This window comes from Haliotis rufescens, unplaced genomic scaffold, assembly GCF_023055435.1.
Source record: "Haliotis rufescens isolate VD_foot unplaced genomic scaffold, xgHalRufe1.0.p SCAF_73, whole genome shotgun sequence".
In the NCBI taxonomy this organism is placed as follows: domain Eukaryota; kingdom Metazoa; phylum Mollusca; class Gastropoda; order Lepetellida; family Haliotidae; genus Haliotis; species Haliotis rufescens.
The window spans coordinates 601,184-626,647 of NW_025964365.1; the positions used below are offsets into that span (position 1 = coordinate 601,184).

General features: G+C 42.1%; 2 protein-coding genes and 1 long non-coding RNA gene across 3 annotated transcripts; 2 read left to right on the forward strand and 1 right to left on the reverse strand.

Annotated features, from left to right (window-relative positions):
* Positions 1 to 704: 704 nt before the first annotated feature.
* On the forward strand, positions 705 to 7,750 carry LOC125376754. Its single transcript, XR_007219240.1, has 3 exons — positions 705 to 871; positions 2,294 to 2,443; positions 7,583 to 7,750. It is a non-coding gene; the product is annotated as an uncharacterized LOC125376754 (long non-coding RNA).
* LOC124121493 (glutamate receptor ionotropic, kainate 4-like) lies at positions 7,751 to 16,573 on the forward strand. Its single transcript, XM_046484500.2, has 7 exons — positions 7,751 to 7,756; positions 9,009 to 9,109; positions 9,589 to 9,676; positions 10,448 to 10,757; positions 13,139 to 13,353; positions 14,276 to 14,535; positions 16,225 to 16,573. The coding sequence occupies exons 1-7, from the start codon at positions 7,751 to 7,753 to the stop codon at positions 16,436 to 16,438; spliced, it is 1,194 nt and encodes a 397-aa protein (XP_046340456.2). The 3' UTR covers positions 16,439 to 16,573.
* A 3,585-nt stretch (positions 16,574 to 20,158) lies between these two features.
* On the reverse strand, positions 20,159 to 24,331 carry LOC125376755 (glutamate receptor ionotropic, kainate 2-like). Its single transcript, XM_048388574.1, has 4 exons — positions 24,030 to 24,331; positions 23,199 to 23,416; positions 22,371 to 22,630; positions 20,159 to 21,049 (listed from the first exon to the last, which is right to left on the reverse strand). Exons 1-4 carry the CDS (start codon positions 24,322 to 24,324, stop codon positions 20,776 to 20,778), a joined length of 1,047 nt encoding a protein of 348 aa, XP_048244531.1. The 5' UTR covers positions 24,325 to 24,331; the 3' UTR covers positions 20,159 to 20,775.
* Positions 24,332 to 25,464: the final 1,133 nt, after the last annotated feature.

Below are 25,464 nucleotides of genomic sequence, written 5' to 3' on the forward strand. Positions count from 1 at the left end.
TTTTTTTGTTTTTGTTGTTTGTTTGTTTTTGTTGTGTTTTTTTTTGTGTGTTTTTTGTTGTTGTTTTTTTGTTGTTTTTTGTTGTTGTTTTGTTTGGGTTTTTTTGGGGGGGCACGGGTGGCCCAGTCGTCTAAGGCGCCGCTGTTCGCTGTGCAGAGTTGCGTCCTTTGGGCACGCCAGAAACCTATGATTGTGGGTTCGAATCCCGGTTCGCCCTGATTATGTTTCTAGGGTTGTCAGCACCATACCCGTGCTCGTGGGTTTCACCGAAGTGGTAAACGTCTAAGACCTGCATCACTTCGGGCTTTCCTCCCACACTTAGCTGACACGCAGCGATATAACTTGAATACTGTTAAAGGCGGCGTTAAAACCAACTCACTCACCCTCTGTTTGAGTTTGGATGTCATTTTTAAAATTTGCTAAATTGTGCAGTGTCCAATACTGTGTTGGCTGTGAGGGTTGGCTTGAACGCCGCCCAGTATATGTGTATGCCACGGCGTGTCACGTCAATGTTGAAATAAAGTCCTGGTCTTTGTCGGTTACCACCTGAGGGAAACCAGCACATGGGTTCTGTGAGACCATAGATGAACGTTTGAGCCGAATCATTTGATCCCAAGTGAGACATATAATATGAGAATCAACGTTGACTGTGGATATGCTCACGTAGGTTTATTTGTACATCGCAGAAGCGGGGGTGTCTCAACTTCTCGAATCCACTGACGTCACACTCTACGCCAATCTTCGTGTGGGTCCGGAAACAACTCGGGCATTTCTCAAGGGCATTCTGAAGCACGTGCAGCTGCTGAAGTCGCGTCATCGCAACTACCTCGTGATCTGTGGCCGAATCTGCATCACCGATGTTATCGATGTGGTTAGTAAAATTGGCTTTCAGGGATTCTACTCATACCTTGGCGCCCCGTTGAGATTCCTGGTTAGAATAGCTCCTCTGTACATAACGTGTTGGTCGTAAGGAGCGACTTGGCGGACCATGTGGTCAGGCTCGGTGACTTGGTTGATTGTGTGTCGTCGTACCTCTACGGCGTGGATCGTTGCTCACAGAATCAGAATCAGTTTATTCTCAGAAACCACAAAAGGTGGTACAAAAGGTGGTACAAAAGCACATTACAATAAATAATTATGCATATGTACAAAAAGCAGACAAGATGGCAATTAATAACAACATGTGATTACCTAGCATTTTTAATACTAATGGACATTTGTACAATAAATCTCGATATTTTTTTTAGATCCTGTGTGTTTGTTGTTGATAAGAGTTTTACAAATTTTATAATATTTGGCCATTCAGTATAATATGGTGAGAGAAATGTTCGCCTCTCTCTTTTAAAATAATTACATCTGAATAAGTAGTGAAATTCATCAGCAATAGATGGGGAATTACATAATTTACAAGTTCTATTTTCCTTTGGAATATTTTTCCATCGGCCAGTCTAATTAGGTAAATTATGATTACAGGTTCGAAATCGTAGTATTGGAATTGCTATTCGTTTTGGCAATAGAAGATATTTATCGAGAACCGGAATGTCCTTTAAATGTTTATAGTATAAGCCTTTAGAACTAGAATTAACGTCACTTCTCCATTTCTGAAAAAAGTGATCTTTAAGTATTTGCTCTACTTCTGACACTAGCCACTTTGTTGTGCAGATTGACGGATTGTTAAATACATAAGATAATCCAATACTGTCTAATATATCCATAACACATCTAACCCAGGGATTTGTTGATGCAAATAGTCTTGTTCCCGTTAATTGACAGATATTGATATAACAGCTGTGAAAGTTTATACACACCAGTTTGATATGTTAATTTGTGCCAGAAAGATATCATTCGTTTACAAATTATTATTCTTAATGGTAGCCTACCTAATTCGCCATATATCATATAACGAGGAGCTGAATTTCTTAATCATGTGATAAGTCTGAGGAATTTGAGATGTATTCTTTCTATAATTTCTAAATTTTCAAAGTCCCAGATTTCTGAACCATAAGTTAATATTGGTAATACCATCGTATACCAATACCAAGCACTTGAGGAGATTCGATTATTTACAGACCGCCGTCACATAGCTGGAATATTGTTGAGTGCGGCGTAAAACAACAAAAAACATGACTACTATTTGGTACGTTACTAAATTGGAGAGCAAAAGAAACTATACCTCTTGAATGATGTAATCTGTGTTTGATTTTCACTTGAAAAAATCAAGTTATTCAAAACCCTACCGGGTACCCATTCAATGATGAATCGTCATGATTTGTTCTTTTCTTTTGTTTTACAGGTGAACAATCTTGACACGGAGTCATGCCATATAACTTATACACGCCGTCAATCACGATGGCTGGTTATGGAGTCACCTTATATGGCGTCGTCTGACGGATTTCCAGATCTGATGTCATTGGGGAATCAACTGGATAACCTCGCTGTAATGGTGGGTATGGATTCGCTCACGAGCATCATTAAAGTCAGAAATATAAATTGAAAGTTAAACTTAAAGTCCCCGTGATGATCCCTGTTCAGAATAGACCCAGGTGGTAACTGTATGTTGTAAGTGAGTAAGTTGGGTTAAACGCCGCTTTGAACAGTATTCCAGTCATATCACGGCGGGTCAGCTTAATGTGGGAAGAAAGCCCGAAGTGATGCAGGTCTTAGATGTTTACCACTTCGGTGAAACCCACGAGCACGGGGATGGTGCTGACAAATCTGGAGTGAGTGAGTGAGTATGGTTTAACGCCGCTTTTAGCAATATTCCAGCAATTTCACGGCGGGAGACAAACCTGGAAACATCATCTCGACGAACCGGGACGCGAACCCACAGGCATACGTTTCTGGCGTTTCAGTACCGACATTGTGTTCACCGGATTTTCAGTACCGTTATTCTGTTCACACAAGATTTTCAGTATGGTTATTGTGTTCACCGATTTTCAGTAGCGTCATTGTGTTCACATCGGATTTTCAGTACCGTTATTGTGTTCACCGGATTTTCAGTACCGTCATTGTGTTCACCGGATTTTCAGTACCGTAATTGTGTTCACCGGATTTTCAGTACCGTTATTCTGTTCACACAAGATTTTCAGTATGGTTATTGTGTTCACCGATTTTCAGTAGCGTCATTGTGTTCACTTCGGATTTTCAGTATAGTTATTTTGTTCACCGGATTTTCAGTACCGTAATTGTGTTCACCGGATTTTCAGTACCGTTATTGTGTTCATCGGATTTTCAGTACCGTCATTGTGTTCACACCGGATTTTCAGTACCGACATTGTGTTCACCGGATTTTCAGTACCGTTATTGTGTGCACCGGATTTTCAGTACCGTCATTGTGTTCACACCGGATTTTCAGTACCGTTATTGTGTTCACACCGGATTTTCAGTACCGACATTGTGTTCACCAGATTTTGAGTACCGTTATTGTGTTCACACCGGATTTTTAGTACCGTTATTGTGAACACTGGATTTTCAGTGTGATTATTGTGTTCACTGGATTTTCAATACCGTTAATGTGTTCACTGGATTTTCGATACTGTTATTTTGTTCACTCGAATTTCCGTACAGTTATTGAGTTCACTGGAGTTTCCGTACCGTTATTGTGCCCACTGGATTCTCCGCATCGTTATTGTGCTTACTGAATGTCCAATGCCGTTTTTGTGTTCATTGGATTTTAAACACAGTAGTTGTGTTCACTGGATTGTCATAACCGTTATTGTGTTCACTGGATTTTCTCACCGTTATTGTGCTCACTGGATTTAAACACAGTAGTTGTGTTCACTGGATTGTCAGTACCGTTATTGTGTTCACTGGATTGTCAGTACCGTTATTGTCTCCAGTCCATATACGTTTGATACAATTTTCCGTATAACACACTATAGACAATTATACAACATACACATGTCAGACAGTAACAGTCTCGATTATCCGCCAAAACAGATTCCATGAAGCGTAACAGGCAAAATAGCGGTAACACTTGCGCGAATGGGTCACTGAAAAGAAACAACAGGTGTTCGCGGCTCTAGTAAGCATGTCCTAAGGGCAGGCCCCACCGGTCGCACCCGCGCCGTCACTCACACAATGTGCATGTGTTTGTTCGAAGGATGGGAATAGGTCTTGCCGGATGCAAGTTCGATGTATTAAATGCTTGCTCCTAACAAATTCAGTCAGTCGGGTATATCCCCGTTTCTCAAAGAGAAATCAAAGGTGGTACAGTTCCCATCTTCAATTCTTAGTTCTTTCTAGAGATCAGTTAATTCCGTGCAATCTGTTCAACGTTGCTGATGTCGGATTTCACGACGTAATCAAAGACATCATTTGGAGAATGTACCCGGTTTCATGTTTTGTTTATTGAGCATACGAAAGTTGTCTGGATTGGATCAACCACTTCATACACAATATAAACATAAATATAGTGTTTATATGTACTCTTTCAAATTAAAACGTATTATTTTTATAGAAACTGCCGGGCAATAGAAAGTTTTTTTTGCTTTTTTTTATGGTCTCTAAAAATGACTCAAGCAAAAAATAGTTATTCGATGGTGATGTATTTGGGATGGGTATCATAGTTGCGTTTTGGACCTTAAGTTGCATTGTTTACCGACTGTTTTCAGCCTAGTAACGTTCTGATAACGTTTGGAATTGTTGGTCCAAAAAAATTCCAAGTGTATACTTTCTTTTGCCCCGCAGTGTAGTTTAGTGATCCCTGGATTGCTCATGATTTACCTTGAACCGTGTGATCCAAATAACGTGATTAAACGAGCTGTATAAAAACGAACGTTAAGTCCCATAATGAAACATTATTAAAAACATTCAAATTTCATCGGTTATTCTTGTAAAACTTATGTTGGGGTAGTTAGATTTACACCGTGCCCACGCATTCGACTCCCGGGCTCACTGGCACAAAGCGATCTTAGCGCTAAGATGATCGTAACTCCGATACTTTAACACAGGCTTACAATAGTCGTAGCACTAAGATCGATTTGTGGATATGGGCCCCGGTAAGATGAGTGTGACCAATGTCATGTATTACGTCACTTTATGGCAGGTATATTGCAAATGAAGCATTTGATGGTATGAATGATGCCCGTCAAGGCCCGTTAGCAGATTTGTATGTGACAGCGGTTGACAAATAAAATAGCGGTTAATCTAATAACGATAAATGCCAATCTAATTTACAAAATCGAGAAAAGTCTACAAGGCTTGGTAAATGACAAACACTTTGAGACCCTTTGGAGATCCGGGGTAGAATAGGTTTTCAACCATGCATGCCGTGTTTGTCGTAAAAGGCGACTAACGGGATCGGGTGGTCAGGCTGGCTGACTTTGTTGTGAGGGAGTGAGGGAGTTTGGTTTAACGCAGCTTTTAACAGTATTGCAGTTATATCACGGCGTGTCAGCTTACTGTTGGAGGAAAGCCCGAAATGGTGCAGGCCTCAGACGTTTACCACTTAGGTGAAACCCACGAGCACGGGTATGGTGCTGACAAACCTAGAAACATAATCGGGGCGAACCGGTATTCGATCCCACAATCATAGGTTTCTGGCGTGCCAAAGGGACGCAACTCTGCACAGGAATCGCGGCGCCTCAGACGGCTGGGCCACTCGTGCCCCCGCTGACTTTGTTGATGCAGGTCATCGTATCTTAAATACGTAAATCGATGCTCATGATGTCAATCACTGGATTGTCTGATCCAGACTCGATTATTTACACTCTTCAAAAACAGAAACGCACAGGTAGATTTTTAGTAAATATATTGTACCTTATAAAGTCGATATATTTAATTTAATATCAAAGATAAAAATATGAAAATTTGATGCTCGATAGTCACGTGTTTTCGTTGTACAAAGGCATTGAAAACTGTTCATTGTCATGTCACATAAGGCCACAAGGTTGCGCTGAACTCAGTATCTCGTGTGACCGCCCCAGGCAGCAATCACCGCTCTGCATCTCCTCGGCACTGACTGGATGAGTGTACGAATTCTGCGCCATTCTGCTTTTAACGCGTTGGCTAGTTGTGAGAGTTTCTGCGGCGTGTTCTGACGTTGACGTACACGTCGATCGAGTTCATCCCATAGGTGTTCGATTGGGTTGATATCTTGAGATCTCGTCTGCCAAAGCAAGGGGTTGATGTTGGGACTATGAAGGTAATCTACCGTGACACGAGCTGTGCGCGGTGGAGCGTTGTCCTGTTGAAACAGCTCCCTCTGGCGGTCAAGATTGAAAGAAGGCAAGGTTGAAGAATTTGATTCATGTAGCAATTTGCTATCAAATTTCCCTGAACCACCACAACATAGTCAGATCTCGTGGTGTAGGATATGCCCCCCCCCCCCCCCCCCCCCACACACACACACACAACATGACACTACCGCCACCGAAATTGTCGAATTCACCTACACATTGTTGGGCAAAACGCTCATTTCGACGACGATAAGCACGTTGTCTTCCACCTTGCGGGTGAAGAAGAAATCGTGATTCATCGCTAAACCACACTCGTCTCCAGTTTCTCAAATTATGTAAGGTATGGCACAAACGCACGCGTCGCTGTCGATGGATCTGTTGCAAAATAGAGACGATAACTGGTCTTCTGGGTCAGATTCAAGTCTCGAGAAGATGGATTCTGACTGCTTTCTTTCTGATTGTCCGATATCCTCTTCAAACCAGGGATGCGTCCTGCAGTCACCGTAGCTGTGGCATTGCGATGACGTAGGTGGAACAGTCGAATGTAGCGATCCTGTGCAGGGGTGGTAACTCTTGGTCGGTCGGTTCTCGGACGGTCTGCAGTGGAATTCAACTGTGTGTATCGGGTCCCAAAGGCGGCAAATGATGCTGTGGTGGACGTTGAAGTGGCGTGAACAGAAGACGTCACGCCAGCATAATGAGGATGAAACGACCAGGGGGTTCCAGGTCGTAAGCATTTACCATTTACCTGAAAATCCAGTGAACACAATAACGGTACTGACAATCCAGTGAACACAATAACGTTACTGACAATCCAGGGAACACATTAACGGTACTGACAATCTGGAGAACACAATAACGGTACTGACAATCATAGGAACACAATAACTGTACTGACAATCCAGAGAACACAATAACGGTACTGACAATCCAGTGAACCAAATAACGGTACTGACAATCCAGTGAACACAATAAACGTATTGACAATCCAGGGAACATAATAACGGTACTGACAATCCACTGATAACCAATCCAGATTTTCATAGATGGAAGTAAAATATTTTTTAAACTAAAAAGGAGACTGGTTATTCTCTTGCACTGTCCTTTGATATGGCTGACTATAGCTGCTGACCCGCGGTGGGTAGCTGGGCGAAGTCTTCAAGTGATGGAACATTGTTTTACACAGTAATCGGCAAATACATCAAGACGGCCCGTAAACAATCGTGTAGAACCAGACAGGTGTACAGTAACATGGCTGAGAGCAACGAGAGGCCAACAGATCCACAAAAGTGGATTACCCCTTGAATATACACATGATTTTCCTGGTTTATGATGCAGACTCCAAAATCACCTCAGCAAATAGATGGAAATGGGATTATTTATTTTTGTCTTTGTGCTGCCAGAACCACACAGCGGATGATATTGAGGTGAACACGCTGATGTGGGTCCCTGGGGGGCGACAGTGGCGCCAGGTCAACATGGAGACGTGCAGGGAAAACTGCGCCCTGGCTGCTCAAATATTTCCCAACAGCATTACGGGATATAATGGGCGACAGTTAACTGTTGCATTGATGGAGGTAATGTACATCTACGTTTTCAATGAATGCGTACGTTTAATTTCGAATGAAAGGTTTTGCTTGTAAAGAGCGGACGAGCAAAATCTATTGAGTGAGTATTGTTTTACGCGGATTGGAGCTATATTCCAGCAATATCACGGCAAGGGAAACCAGAAATGTACCACATTGTATCTGTTTGGGGAGGCGAACCCGGATCTTCAGCGTGAAGGGCGAACGCTTCGACCACTAGTCTAGCCAACGGCCCACCGCCAAATCTGTATTGATGTGACCAAAGTCTTCTTGAGTGCAGAAAAACATAATTAAAAACTTACAACGTATAAAATTTTATTGTGGCAGGATATTTGAACATTTAAATGCAAACTTCGGACTTTCAACATGTTTGAACTGCTTGTATATCTTTCATACTTGATTATGTTGTAAAGAGTTAAGTCACCCTCATCATACATCAGGTTAATTTACGAGCCTATCATTATCATCAAAATCGATGCAACAATAGCTGAATACCTCCATTACCACACTGTCAGAGACATGTACAAACATTTCTTGTCGTCAACATGGACGTGGCTAACTACTTAATACCCCATCAATGTGTACACCGAGTCAACGCCTCGGAGCTTCCACTTCACACGTCGACCTGGCAATAGTTAATTGCCCTGATGTACAAGGACAATGGCTCAAATTATCCTAAAGAACAAACTACGTATTGACTTGTATTAGATGATAGCAGACTGTGCATGCTATATCCTCTTTAATCGAAAATAGTAACTAATAAATGGTGATTATTATGTAATACATGACACAACGTATTCAAATTGTCGTTTTATCCCATTATTTGGATATTAAGAGTGAGTTTGCTTTTTAGCAATAGTCATGCCAGGGGAAACACAAAATGGGCTTCACTAATTGTTCCATGTAGGGAATCGAACAATTCAAGCATGTCAATATGAGTGAGTGAGTGAGTTGGGTTTAACGCCGCTTTCAGGTTATATCACGGCGTGTCAGCTTGAAGTGGGAGGAAAGCCCGAAGTGATGCAGGTCTCAGACGTTTACCACTTCGGTGAAACCCACGAGCACGGGTATGGTGCTGACAAACCTAGAAACATAATCAGGGCGAACTGGGATTCGAACCCACAATCATAGGTTTCTGGCGTGCCCAAGGGACGCAACTCTGCACAGCGAATCGCGGCGCCTTTGACGACTGGGCCACCCGTGCCCCCAATGTCAATATGAACTTGTATGATTTTGTTTTCAGTGGAGACAGTTCATCATAAAGTCAGAGAGTAACGGGTCAACCATCTACAAAGGCCACTGTATAGACCTGCTGGACATAATGGCCTACCTGCTTAATTTCACGTATGTCACCGCTTTTGGTTACAAATCCAAACCCACTGGAAATGGTGTATTAATTGAGTTATCAAAAAGAATATTATTGTTTCTTTATATGTAGCCATTTGAAATAGCATGCGCAAATTTGTTTATACCATTGACCGAGACTGACCACAGCGAGGGGAGTTCCTGGACTAGTGGGGGTCAAGAAGGGATTCTTTAGACTTGAGAAATATAACCCTATAAATATTCACACTTGCACTGTTATATAGTTCAAACTGAGTAACTTAAAATCTTGTTATTATATTATGAGTTTTCCGATCGAGGAACATGATAAACCAAGTGATGAAGAATGCATTATATTCAAAATGTTATTCTTTCCTAAGTGAGATATTAGTATCACTTGAGCAATGTCCTGCCATCACTTGTGCAGCATCATGACTCCTGGCCGGGACGGTGATGTGCGTGTATTCCACGGCATCGTTCACATCAACATCTCTTTCCAGATACGTCTTAGTGGAACCTCCTGACCGACGCTGGGGTGTTGAGATCGACGGCCACTGGGACGGTATCGTACGTCAACTCATCGACAGGGTACGTGGAAGACGTAGTACATTTGTGTAAAGAGTGTCCCATAAGTGAACACTAGAGTGAGTGAGTGAGTGAGTTTGGTTTAACGCCGCTTTTAACAGTATTCCAGTTATATCGCGGCGTGTCAGCTTAATGTGGGAGGAAAGCCCGAAGTGATGCAGGTCTCAGACGTTTACCACTTCGGTGAAACCTACGAGCACGGGTATGGTGCTGACAAACCTAGAAACATAATCGGGGCGAACTGGGATTCGAACCCACAATCATAGGCTTCTGGCGTGCCCAAGGGACGGAACACTAGAGCTATCAACATAAAGCGGAATAAACCCTAGAGGCCGTCGGATGAACTTGTTGTTCAACTTGGTACCCTGAAATCTCCGAGGTATTTCGCGAAGTAGATGCCATTCCACATTTAGTAATTATTGTAGAACTACGTGACCCAAGCACTAAATATTCTTTCTGGAATTGTCCAGCGCCATTTGTAAAATAATAAAAATCTTCATTGTTTATTCAAAGAAATTTTTATTCATCACCAACATTATTTCCCCATTGCCAAAGCAATGTCTTTCTCGAACACCTGATGCCATCACTCATATTCAGTGACCCAGTCATAAATGTTTCACCGTTATGTATTTATGAACAAATGGAATCTGTTTCGGCGGATAATTGAGGGTGATTATACGCTTCGCGTTGACGTTATGTAAATATTTTATTATCGAGGACCAAACAGTGTCATTATTATACTATTCCTTTGATGCTATTTCTTTGAATTATCAGGTAGTGGATTTTACGGTTGCTCCCTTGGCGATGTCCTCAGAACGGCAGCGCGTGATCGACTTCCTATCCACGCCTATCTCATATGAGTATTCTGACGTAGCGTTCAGACGGCTCGACCAGACCATGTCAAAATGGCGTCTCTTACTGGACTTGTTTCACCCCAAGGTCTACTTATGCCTGGCGGTAGCTCTAGTCACAGTGAGCTCTATCTTGGCCTACATCGTGCACCGGACTGAAGGAAGAACACATGGTTTTGTGATGTCTTTTGCTGTTTCATTGTGGCATATGTACGCATGTATGTGTCAGAGAGGTAATTAACATGGTAAACATAAAATATGATAGATTAGATTAGAAATAGTTACAAAGTTTGAGAGAGACAGACAGAGACACAGATAGAGAGCACATTCACATCACAATCAATATCAGCATAAACACATCACAACCTCTATCAGCACAAACACACAACAATCACTATCAGCCAGACACATCACAATCGCTATCAGCCAGACACATCACAATCGCTATCAGCACAGACACATCACAATCGCTATCAGCCAGACACATCACAATCGCTATCAGCCAGACGCATCACAATCACTATCAGCACAGACACATCACAATCGCTATCAGCACATTCACATCACAATCACTATCAGCACATTCACATCACAATCACTATCAGCACATTCACATCACAATCACTATCAGCACATTCACATCACAATCACTATCAGCACATTCACATCACAATCACTATCAGCCAGACACATGACAATCACTATCAGCACATTCACATCACAATCACTATCAGCCAGACACATCACAATCACTATCAGCCAGGAACATCATAACCACTATCAGCCAGACACATCACAATCACTATCAGCCAGACACATGACAATCACTATCAGCACATTCACATCACAATCACTATCAGCCAGGAACATCATAACCACTATCAGCACATTCACATCACAATCACTATCAGCCAGACACATGACAATCACTATCAGCCAGACACATCACAATCACTATCAGCCAGGAACATGACAATCACTATCAGCACATTCACATCACAATCACTATCAGCCAGACACATGACAATCACTATCAGCACAGACACATCACAATCACTATCAGCCAGACACATCACAATCACTATCAGCCAGACACATGACTATCACTATCAGCACAGACACATCACAATCACTATCAGCACATTCACATCACAATCACTATCAGCACATTCACATCACAATCACTATCAGCACATTCACATCACAATCACTATCAGCCAGACACATCACAACCACTATCAGCTAGACACATCACAACCACTATCAGCTAGACACATCACAACCACTATCAGCACAGACTCATCACAATCACTATCAGCACATTCACATCACAATCACTATCAGCCAGACACATCACAATCACTATCAGCACAGACACATCACAATCGCTATCAGCCAGACACATCACAATCACTATCAGCACAGACACATCACAATCACTATCAGCCAGACACATCACAATCACTATTAGCCAGACACATCACAATCACTATCAGCCAGACACATCACAATCACTATCAGCCAGACACATCACAATCACTATCAGCCAGACACATCACAATCACTATCAGCACAGGCACATCACAATCACTATCAGCCAGACACATCACAATCACTATCAGCCAGACACATCACAATCACTATCAGCACATTCACATCACAATCACTATCAGCCAGACACATCACAATCACTATCAGCCAGACACATCACAATCACTATCAGCACAGGCACATCACAATCACTATCAGCCAGACACATCACAATCACTATCAGCCAGACACATCACAATCACTATCAGCACAGCGGAAAGATGAAAAAGACATATTCGTGTCAACAAAGACAGGCAGCGGGAAATATCTTTCATACGAAGGTGTACCAGTCGTAGATGTTTATTTTGTGAAACATTCTCTGTTCTCTATTGATATGTGCGATTGTCCAATCATATTTAGCACAGGAAAGTTGGATTGGTGGGACAAAGGTGGGAACAAGACTTTGATAAAAAGGCTAGTGGACGCTCTCGTACCTCAATAAGACTTCACTCCCCCCTCCTGTAGGTGGACGTCGTTATCTCAATAAGACTGCACTCCCCCCTCCTGTAGGTGGACGTCGTTATCTCAATAAGACTTCACTCCCCCCTCCTGTAGGTGGACGTCGTTATCTCAATAAGACTTCACTCCCCCTCCTGTAGGTGGACGTCTTTATCTCAATAAGACTTCACTCCCCCCTCCTGTAGGTTGACGTCGTTATCTCAATAAGACTTCACTCATCCTGCAGGTTAACGTTATCTCAATAAGACTTCACACTTCTCCTCCTGTAGGTTAACGTCGTTACCTCAATAAGACTTCACTCCTGCAGGTTAACGTTATCTCAATAAGACTTCACGTTTCTCCTCCTACAAGTGAACATTGTCTCAATAAGACTTCACATTTCTCCTCCTACAAGTGAACGTAATCTCAATAAGACTTCACACTTCTCCTCCTACAAGTGAACATTATCTCAATAAGACTTCACATTTCTCCTCCTACAAGTGAACGTAATCTCAATAAGACTTCACACTTCTCCTCCTACAAGTGAACATTATCTCAATAAGACTTCACACTTCTCCTCCTGCAGGTGGACTTATTCCTCGAACGGGGTCCGGGCGGATGTTGGTCTCATCGTGGTGTTTGTTCTCTGTGATCATGGCGTCAATCTTCAGCGGTAAACTCATAGCTACTCTTGCTGTCCCTAAAACGCCTACTCCCTTCCATTCCCTCACAGAGTTGTTGGACAGTGAGCAGTACACGTTGGGGATCGTTGGGGGAGAAGCCCATCAGCAGTTTATATCGGTAACGTTTACATTAATAGACTCATTGGAGTAACCAAGATATTAAAGCGTTCGCTCGTCAAGCCGAAGGCTGAGGTTCGAATCCTCACATGGCTACGTATACAAACTGTGAAACAATTTCTACACTACTGTTAGAGTTGGTTGGTTGGTTGTATGTTTAACGCCGCACTCAGTTGTATTCCAGCTATATGACGGCGGTCTGTAAATAATCGAGTCTAGACCTGACAATCCAGTGATTAATATCATGAGCATCGATCCACGCAATTGGAATACGATAACATGCATCAACCAAGTCACCAAGCCTGACCACCCGATCCCGTTAGTCGCCTCTTACGCCAAGCATAGTAACCTCTTACGGCAAGCACCGGTTGCTGAAGACCTATTCTACCCCGGATACAGTATATTTCATCATAGGCGGCAGACATTATCGCTTTTTGGACAGTCCCCAAAACTACACTCTGTCAAAGGAGATTTGAGAAACCGGTTGACCTTTCTAAAAGGATGGGGAGAGTGGCATAAAGATGGATCAGCAACCATTGATAAACCCCAATCAAATGACCCCACTTGCAGCAAATGTTTTTTTTAGATTCGGGGTAGATTCAGCAACCAATACTTGCCGTAAAAGGCCGTAAAAGGCGATTATGCTTGGCGTAGAAGGCGAATAACTGGATCGGGAGAACTGGATAGGTAACTTGGTTGAAGCATGTCATCGTATCCCAATTGTGTAGACCGATGTTCATGATATCAATCAATGGACTGTCTGGTCCAGACTCGATTATTTATGGATCGCCGTCATATAGCTGGAAAATTTCTGAGTGCGGCTTTAACAAACAGACAAACATACAAAACAAAACATGTAAGTGTTCTAGACATATACACATCACCCCTTGTGGAATATGTACCACCAGTTGTATCTGTCTCAGGAATCCACAGATGATGTCCTCTTGAGGTTGTGGCACACGATCATGAAGCACAACAAGACCGACCCTTCAGTAACAAGTAGTAACGTTTCCAAACACATGGATCGGGTGTTACTCGGCGAGTATGCCTTGGTTTACACTCGGTATAAAGAGGAGACGCCGTGGAGCTGTGACGTGGACTTCCTAGGACAAAAGATAGCGGTCTTCACTGCAAGTCTGGCCATGCCGAAAAACTCCCCGATTGCTTCAGATTTTAATAAGTTGTAAGTAAAGTGGCTTTTGAACGAACGTACAAAACGAACATATTTCTTAGACATTGTTTTCTGTATTTAGTTTATAAGCAGCAGAATCATTAGTCGAATAAACGCACAATGTGATGCTAGGTACGAGATGAGGCAGCATTTAAAGACGGCTATAAATCTATGATTTGTGAGAGCTACACAACTAACACGTGTGGTATTAATGACATTGTATTTCAGTACATGGCGTCAAAGCAGAGACCAAATGAATGACCCTTTTGTAACATTTAGCCGGAGAATTGATTTTCAAACATCAGTAATGAAACCACACATTGCATTGAATATCTCAGTGTCATACGATCAAAGGATGGCATGGATACACACAAAGCCTTATTTGGAATGGTTGTCTATATTCGATGTCGTCAATACCGCTGTCCACGCGTTGGTATGGAATATTTACGCTAATAGTTATTTACAATGGCGTCAGTTTACTTAGCTTCGACTTCCTTTTGTGTGACTTGATTTTCTGGTCCAAAGTTTGAGTGTCTGGTTTGTTTACAGACCGCCTTCGTATGACAGGAGTACAGCTGTGCCGCGTCAGGCAACAAACAAACACTTACTTTTTATGCAAATAGTGAGTGGCGGGTTCTGCCGGTAGGGCAGGACATGCCGAATTGAACCCTTTTCGCGAACACCTGGTGTCATAACCTATTTTCAATTATCTATTGACATAATTATCACCGCTAGTTTGTCTTTTACGCCAATTGGAATCTCTTTCGGTGGATGCTCAAAATTAGTCGAAAAGGTTTGTCCGTTTATTTGTAGACAAGTCTGTTACATGGTACTTATTCCACAGCAACTATGTAGTGTTCCATCATAATATTTAGACCGGAACGCATTGGTGCATTTTTTTACAAAATAAACAAAATGAACGATATAATATTTAGATATTTACAAGTGAATATTTACGTACTTCTGTACGATACCTTTTCCGTTTCTATTCATGGTTGATGAAGGCCTCACAAATAGTAGAAATAGTAAATGTTATGTCGTGATCCGACCGCACAAAATCTATTTATGCCCATGGACCTGACAGTTTTCTTTGTAGAGCTGTGTCCCCTAGCCGTGCAAAGATCCACTGGTAATGCATTCGATTTTGTTTGTTTGTTGTTGAACACCGCCCACAGCAATATTCCAGCTATATGATGGCGGTCTGTAAATAATCGAATCTGGACAAGATAATCCAGTGATTGACATAATGAGCATCAATCTACGCATTTGGGATGCAAAGGCATCCATTAACCAAGTCAACGAGCCTGATCACCAGACCCCGTTAGTCGCCTCTTATGACAAGTATGGGTTGCTGAAAATCAATTTCACGGGACTTATGCTTTCATATCACATATTCTTTCAACTATGAAACTTGGTCTTTCAACGATAAATCCACATGATGCATCAAATCAGTGAACGTCTGCGGCCTGTCTCGCTGCTGATATTGCTCCAATACTGTTTAAACGAGCGTTAAACCCACTTCACCCACTTCAGGGGATCTGGGGTAGTCTCGTGGTTCGCTTATAACGCCGGAGGCCTGGGTTCGATTCCGTACGTGGGTACAATGTGTGAAGCTCATTTCTGGTGTCCCCCGTCATGATATTGCTGTAATATTGCTAAAAGCGGCGTAAACCCCAACTCACTCACTCACCTTCATTTCAGGTTAATGATTCTAACAGACCGAGGCATTATACAGAAGCTAGAGGATAAATGGTTGTCGGCAAGTAGCACATGTGCCTCAACAACGTCACGCACTCGGCCAGTCACGGAACAGGACCTTCAGAGCGCTTTCTATACCCTCATAGTAGGCATCGTATCAGCCTTTGTTGTGCTGGGCATAGAACTATTGTATGTACGTATTGTCAAGGCTTCCTAGAGCTCATTCATCAACCAACCCATGCTTGTGTACGGAACATTTCCACAGGGACTCTTGACGATTTGAATGCGTGTGTGTGTATTTTCATATATTTTCGATCATTACGAAAGTAAAGGCTTTTGTTGTTTCTGCACATAGCAGGGTAATGGAAATCGCTTGTTGTTTTTCCTTAAAGAGAACTGTTTGGCTCCACCTTCACACCGCGTCATACCAAAAGACGTTAAAAGATGGTACTTGTTGTTACCCTGTCAGGCGCTCGGCTTTAAGGGGCTAAAACAAGGACTGGTCGGATCGGAGTCAGTGTCTGAGTGGGGTATTCATGTTAAACTCGCATGGTATCTGCGGCATGGTATCTCAGTGAGCTAGCACTATAAATCGGCATCAGTCCGGACTAGTACAAGCAGACACACACTCACAAATGTACATACAAACTAACACATACACACACGCGGGCACAAACACGCACACGCACACGCACACGCACACGCGCACGCGCACACACTCACATACAAACGAGCACATACACACATGCAGGCCATACAAACACGCACGTGCGCACACACTTACAAACACAAATACAAACTAACACACACACACACACACACGTGCATGTTCGTCGCTATATAAGTGCAATAATCTTGGACGCGACGCTAAACCAAATTACACCGCACCTCAAATCGGGTGGACCGTAGGGAAAATATGAAAATCTGTCTTCAACTAGGGGTACGTATTCGGGTCTCTCTTGTGATATGGGGAATTAATAGACTTAAATACGAGGAGTACTATTCACGAATCTTGGCTAAGACAATTCTTAGCGACAAAAGATTCTACCATAATCTTAGCTACAACAGTTAGCTCTTTTGTGACGGGGGTAAAACCCACTGGGTGTTTCCCAAAGACGTCATCGATTCTTTGAAGGAGATTAACGTAAGATGTGGTCCTTTATAGATAGATCTAGCAAGCAATGAAGATTATTATATCGACTTCGAAACGAACATGCCGAAGGAAAAAGAAAATGCAACAAAAAATATATGCGTAAATATTGTTGCAAAAATCGCAAGCTTGTAGCTCAGGAAGCGTTGCATGTTGTGGGGCGTCGCAAATACGTTGCAAATATGTCGATTGCGATCATAATATTGGGTCACCGATTTTGCGACGTTCTTTTCATTCGTTTTAAGAACATACCTGCAACTTGCAGTATTTCCGAAATTATTTGTATACAAAGTAAGGACGAAAGGAGCGCACTGCGTTACAGAAAAGAACAATGCTGAACACAAGCATCTTGCATGCACTAAATGTTGAGGAGTTCAACTGATATTGTTTATGTGGTGAGGTGAGGTGAAATGGGGTTTAACGTCGCATTCAAGATTATTGCACTTATATAGCGACGTGCATGTACGCGTGTGTGTTCGTGTGTGTGGCTTCTTGTAATAGTCCGGACTGATGCCGATTTATAGTGCTAGCTCACTGAGATACCATGCCGAGGTTTAACATGAAAACCCCACTCAGACACTGTATATTGACTCCGAGCCGACCGGTCCTTGTTTTAGCCCCTTAATGCCGAACGCCAGACAGGGTAACAACAAGTCCCATCGTTTAACGTCTTTTGGTATGACACGGCCTGGGATCGAACCCCGGACCTTCCAATCTCCGGGCGGACGCTCTACCACTAGACCACGGAGGCGGTCTTATTGTTTATGATATTCTTTCAGACCGCTGCATGCGATGACTCTGCTCTCCATAGGCTAGTGAACGATAACAAGGACAATCTAAAACCTTTGGAATAAATGCCAGTCAAGGTCAAGTCAAATTAATTTATTTGTGTGTAGGCCTTTGGCCCATATACAAGAAATGCAATGCAAATAATACAATGTGAAGCACATTACATGAATGTTACGACTTCATGTCTTTGTTTATATGCATAATATACAAAATATTGCAGGCGTTTTAATAACTCATCCTGAGTTGTACACAATAAACTTTTGATTTTATATATAGTTTGAAATTTCCAATACAATTCTGGCAAATAAACTTTACGCAGTTCAGTATAATGTTTACAGATCAATACGAAATGAAATTCATCTTCAACAGACATATTGCAAACAGGACACATACGTAAATAGGATTCAATAGATTGTCATCTACCCTCGTTCTGTCGTTAAGGCAAAACATTACATCTTAATTTAATAAAAACACTGCGTACATGTTTGCTATTGTAAATACTCAAATATCGTTCAGGTCCAAACAGTGTTATATATTCTTTATACATTACATATCGGGTACTACTGTTGAGTGGTGACATCCAGTTTTGACGATATTCATCTACAAAACACATTTTAAATACCCCATTGAAAGCTATTTTGTCCCCAGCAGACTGGTTTAACCATACAAATCCCAAACCATGCGAAAATACAAAGCAATACACTTTGTCTTCTTGAAAGTTGAAAAATATATTACACCTAAGTACTTACAGCTGTTAACTATGGGCAGGGGGATGTCTTTGTATGTCCAATTCTCCTTGGCAGACAGCGTGCCTCCCCTTCTGAAAACAACTACGTTTGATTTTTGCATGTTAACAGTTAATCCCCATGTATCTGGAAAAAAAACCTTGGATGTTAAGCGGAGTCTGAAAACCTGCAATAGATTCTGAGACAAGTATGACGTCATCTGCAAATAACAGTAACAGAATTTCATGAATATCTGGAAATCATTGTAAGCCATGTTTACCGTTTTCATTTATAGCTTTTGAAAGTTCCCCTATAAATAAAGAAAATAGCAAAGGGCTAAGTATGCAACCATGGCCTACACCATTTGGACAGTCAAAGAAATCGGTACATGAGAAAGTTTGTCTGACACAAGATTAAAGAGAAGAGTAATTGGCTTTTAGGGCTGATAACATTTTTCCACCCAGGCCATTATGTTGCAAACAGTACCATAGTTTATTTCGAATAGTCGAATGCTTTCGTAAAGTCCGTAAATGCAACATATAGTTTTTTTCCTCTTTTTAATCAAACACTTTTCTATAATAGAGTGTAAAGTAAAAATATGATCGGTCGATTAAATGTCCAGAGAGATTTTATTTAACATAGAAGACTTTATTTGTGCATATCTTCTAAAAGGTATAATAAATCTTGAAGAAAGTTCCCGAGTTAACAATCATCCTTGTTATGTCTATTTCATCCTTGAAACTCACACAAGAAATATGACTGTGTAAATACCATGTGTGTATGTACGTCTCATTGTTATAGGGGCGGTCGGGTAGCCTAGTGGTTAAAGCGTTCGCTCGTCACGCCGAAGACCCGGATTCGATTCCCGACATGGGTACAATGTGTGAAGCCCATTTCTGGTGTCCCCCGCCTTGATATTGCTGGAATATTGCTAAAAGCGGCGTAAAACCAAACTCACTCACTCACTCTCATTGTTATATGTCCAGGCCTTCCTTGTGACGTCCTTGAAGATTAAGTAATCTCCTGGAAACTTTAACTGTATGAGCTTACATCGCGCAAAAGGGAAACCATCTACCAGGACAAGAACTGTGTGCATTGTATCGGTATGGACAATTTTCAAAAACAGATAGACTGCATCGAACACCCTTGAAAATATGATATAACTGCAATCTCTTAAAAAAATATCTTAACGGTGACCCTCTGTGTCAAGATCTCAGAAACGGTGACCGCTAAATCTAAAAAATCGACACCATATTTCATACTAGTAGTCAAAGGGAAACCACTCTCACTCGCTATATAATTAACTCCCCTTGCCAAGACAAGGTCACGGTCATAACGATATCAGTGCAAACATGTTGCTAGTGTTTCTGTTATCGACTCGCTGTTAGGCATTAGTCATAATCGGTAAATGCGATGTTTGTGGATTGTTTTCTGGTATCTGTTGTTCGCGTTTCGAAAGTGCAAGTGGAAAGCTGTTGGGTTTATAGTTAGAAATGATACAGTAGACACCTACTGCCGAATCGTTTTCTTCAACATACATTCCGTTGTCGGTCATCTTACCCTACTTTTAGCGCTACTTTTAATACAGCATCGAGAATGGTGGACTCAGTTAAGATTTGTTTCGCTACGACACAATTACGACAATCCTAGCGCAGAGACAGCTTCGTGAATAGGCTGACAGAAAATTATATAAGACAGTTGACAGTAAAAACAGATAACAGCAATGAACCTAACACAACAACTGAAATCATGTACATCTACAATGCATGATAATCGATGTCATTACAGAAGGGGTATTCTGTACTATACATATGTCTGTTAATATAGAACTGTTTCCCGTGTATACATTAGTTTAAAGAATCATACATAGGCACAAGTAGTTATGAGCAATCAATAACATAATAAAGGATTACATTGGCTACTTATGGCAAAATCCTTTTTTTGTTTTTCAAATCGGTAAGACTGCATCATGCGATACAACCATTCAAAGATGAGGATGCAGCAGCTGGCGCCGAAACCCGCCAGCAGCAGGTAGAAGGCACTGTGCATGTCCTCCAACGTCACAACGGTAGCAGCCGACTTTCCCACAAGGCATTGCCCGTCGGATATAATCCACTTCTTGGCCAGGCGGTTGAGAAATCCCGTCTCGGATAAGTGGATCATTCTACAAAATATAAGTAAATATGCATGTACAGAACATTTAAAACATGCACTAAGTAAGGGACCGACGATATGATATTCTGGTCAGGGCAGTAATCGACGGTAAGCGCGCCATCAGCGTACACACATATCAACTCAGTACATACGGTACATGCTTATGAACATTCGAAGGTAATACTCAACAGCCATTGTGACTCACATGGCTTTGGCGTTCTTAATCCTTGATTTAATCTGTATCGTTTTGTTTGTTTGTTTGTTTGTTGTTTAACGCCGCACTCAGCAATATTCCAGCTATATGACGGCGGTCTGTAAATAACCGAGTCTGGACCAGACAATCTAGTGATTGATATCAGGAGCATCGATACACTGTATCGTACATCAATGTTATTACTGGATGTATTGTCTGTCAACTTCCGCCGCTGTCAACAATATTCCAGCTTTTGTTAAGGGGACTGTAAATAATTGAGTATGGGTCACACGAAACCAGGGTTGATATTATGAATAACGTTTTATGCAGTCGGGGTGCATTGACACGCAACGAGCCATGTCACCGTACCCGACAACCGCAGCCAAGTTAGTTGACTTTTACGACATAGGACCCAATCTAACCCTGGTACCCACGGGGAGTAATGTATACTACTCAAACCAAGTTAAGGTCAACCTGATTCTTTCATATTACTATAGTTAATCTGTCATAGCACACACACAAACACGCACACGCTCACAAACACATACAAAACTAACAAATACACACACGCAGGCACACACACAAACACGCACACGCGCACACACTCATAAACACACATACAAAGTAACAAATACACACGCAGGCAAACACGCGCACACATTCATAAACACACATTCAAACTAACAAATACACACACGCAGGCACACACACAAACGCACACGCGCACACACTCATAAACACATACAAACTAACGCATACACACACGCAGGCACACACACAAACACGCACGCGCGCACACAATCCCAAACACATACAAACTATCACATACACACACGCAGGCACACACACAAACACGCACGCGCGCACACACTCACAAACACACATACAAACTAACACATACACACACGCAGGCACACACACAAACACGCACACACTCACAAACACACATACAAACTAACACATACACACACGCAGGCACACACACAAACCCGCACGCGCGCGCGCACACACTCCCAAACACACATACAAACTAACACATACACACACACAAACGCACACAAACACACGCACGCGCGCACTCGCACAAAGACACGCACGCGCGAACACACGCACAGCGGAACAATAAAACTCTACGCACACTTTATCAAAGTCCTCCTTGAGGGGTGAGTCTTGTGGTAAGGCCATCCCCTTGCTGTATTCAAACAGCTTCTCCCTCAGGAAGGTAACCTTACAGTCCGTGCCGTTCCCCAGCTTGTCGTGGCCCATGACGTACGCGTACGGTTCCGTCAGGACTTTCTCAATGTGGTCGGTTATGCTGCGGCTGAACACGGAGGGGTCGGTCTTGTTGAAGATAACCATCTTCTTCCAAAGTTCCTGAATGTCGGAATCTTTGGATATCTGGGAGCACGGGAAATATCGTTGAAATATACGGTACACCAACACCATACCAGTGCCATGTTTAGAAAGCAATCGTAACGATACAGCTAGTTAGTATATATATATATATATATATATATATATATATATATATATATATATATATATATATCTAGTGAACAAAACAAATTAGGTATGAAAAAATACCCAAAATTATTCATAATCCGTAGCTATTTTTGTTGAGCTAAAGCATAAAGGAGATACGACAGTCATAGCTAAGTGTTGATTGATTAGAGTCATTTAGAGTCGTTTCAGGTTTTAAAACGTTAAAATTTCCGTAGATCAAATCTAACATGTGTGTGTGTGCCTACATTAAATAATTGGTGATAAGTTGGTTGGCTTGGCTCATTGCCGCTGTGAACACATAACAAGGAAGGAAAGCTCAAAGTGACGGATGGTACTAACAAACCAAGGATCATACTCAGGGTATCTTTCCCTGGTACCCGTTGATCAGCCAATTACAGCGGGTGAGATGACTAAGCCACTCGTACGCCCAACGAATTGTGTAGTTGTGGTGTGTAATGCATACCGAGAGTAGAGAGTAGGTGGAACTTTTCCCGACCACGCCCCACTTGTAGTCTGTGTTCTCCAGAAGCTCCCTGGTGGAACTGAAGGGCTTGTCTACCCTGGGCACAGCGAGGTTAGCGATCAGCTTGGCGCTGTAGGTCGCCGACATCACGATAGAGAAGATCCACCACGAAGCCACTAGAAACCGCCCGGATGCTGAGAACGGCAGATGCTTTCCTCCTATCAATATATTACAGAGTGTCTGCTTAATATAGGAGGGAAATCCAATATTATACAGGTCTGAAACATTCACCACTTTGGTGACGCAAACGTCCACGGAGTGGTCACTTTGCATTGCTTAACATGTTATAACATCACTTGATATGTCATATAACGCCTCTTATTGCCTCTTACGCCCAGTGGTATCTATCTCGGCAGATAATGGAGAGTAATTATCCTCTGGCGTTGACGTTTTGAAGATACAACCTGTGATTATAAACTTATAACACACATTTGAACAGGCAGTGACGAACTACGTTGTCCGATCGCGATAAACATCATATACTAGCTAATACGACGTCAGATATTAACTCGTATATATAGCTGATCACGGAAATGGAAACAGTCCCATAATGTTTGCCCTAAATCCTGTAGAGGCAATGGTGTAGCCTAGTGGTTAAAGCGTTCGCCTGTCACGCCGAAGACTCGTGTTCGATTCGCCACATGGGTACACTCTGTGAAGCCCATTTCTGGTGTCTCCCGCATTGATAATGCTGGAATATTGCAAAAGGCGGCGTGAAACCATCCCCACTCACTCTAAACCTTGTAGACGAGTAATTAAAAGAATATATACCTTGGCTGAAGAGAGCCCCGTAAATATAGCAGCTGACGTTGGATATGTAGACGCAAGTTCTCTCCTCCCGGCGTTCCCTGGGCCCGAGCTGCAGCAGGAGATACAGAGATGTGTACACCACCAGAGCCACGCCGATACACAACAGAACAGTAGGTCTAAAGATGTCCAACAACAGGCGCCAGTTCTTCGTGCTGTTGGACTTCCGGTACATGATGTCCTTGTAGTCTCTGAAGAATGGGGTCTCCACGAAGTCCACCACGGCGTCCCGATCTGAGTTCCGACTGAGAGATGCCATTGCAAAGTCGACTTCCTGTTTCAGGAAATATTGCAGATTAATTTTATCTGTTTGTTGTTGTTGCTCTGATTGCATATTATTTGTATGGATGGAGTTTCACGGTTGCTAATGGAGTGGTGTTGTAACCGTATGTTATAATCCCCTTCTGATAGAAATAGAGTGGAAATAAAAATCAACAATTCTTAGATAAAAGCACATCACAAATAAGTATACATTATTTATAAATATAGTATTCATGTTATACTTCATCACTTCAATTTTCAATTTTAATATAGATATTTAAATAGGTTGGTTTTTTTCTTTATGATAGATGTGTCCTATAGTGTTCACAAATGTTATTAATGCCACAAAGATTTCATATTAAAAGAAATCAAAAGTACCAGCCTAATGTATTTGAGCTGTATTTGTAAGAAAATACCCTACTAAGCAATATTATGGATTTTTACCAAATTGCCGAAAAGCGGATTTAAGTGGGATATTTTGGTGACCTTTTTACTACAAACTGACTGGCTCTGAAATGCCACATGGAGTGGAGTAGCCTTGTGGTTCGCTCGTTACGCTGAGTAAGTGAGTGAATATGGTTTTACGCCACTTTTAGCAATATTCTAGCAATTTCAAGGCGGGGGACACCAGAAATGGGCTTCACACATTGTACCCATGTAGGGAATCGAACCGGGTCTTCGGCGTGACGAGCGAACGCTTTAACCACTCGGCTACCCGACCACCCCTGAAGTCCTGGGTTCGATTCCCTACATGGGTACAATATGCGGATCCTATTCTTTGTGTCCCCACCATCATTTAGCTTCCGTAATCTCACACTCACTCGATATGCCCCTACAAGACGTATTCCTTACCCTTCGTTGGAGTTGTCCAACAATACCACTCCATCGCCCGTTTGCCTTTGAACCCCATTCGTTGTCGCCTGGCTCTATCAAAACGTACCTGGTAAAACATGTTTTAGCATCACCTAACATGTTGAAAGTAGACAAATTCTATTCAGTGTTCTTGTTTTAACGTCAATATCAATATATTGGTAGCATTACAATCACTTTCCTTTCATCGGCTACATGAAGCCTTTGGGACCCAGCTTAGAGTGGGTCCCTATCACACAAGAGGCAAATAAATGTGATGACGAAGCGT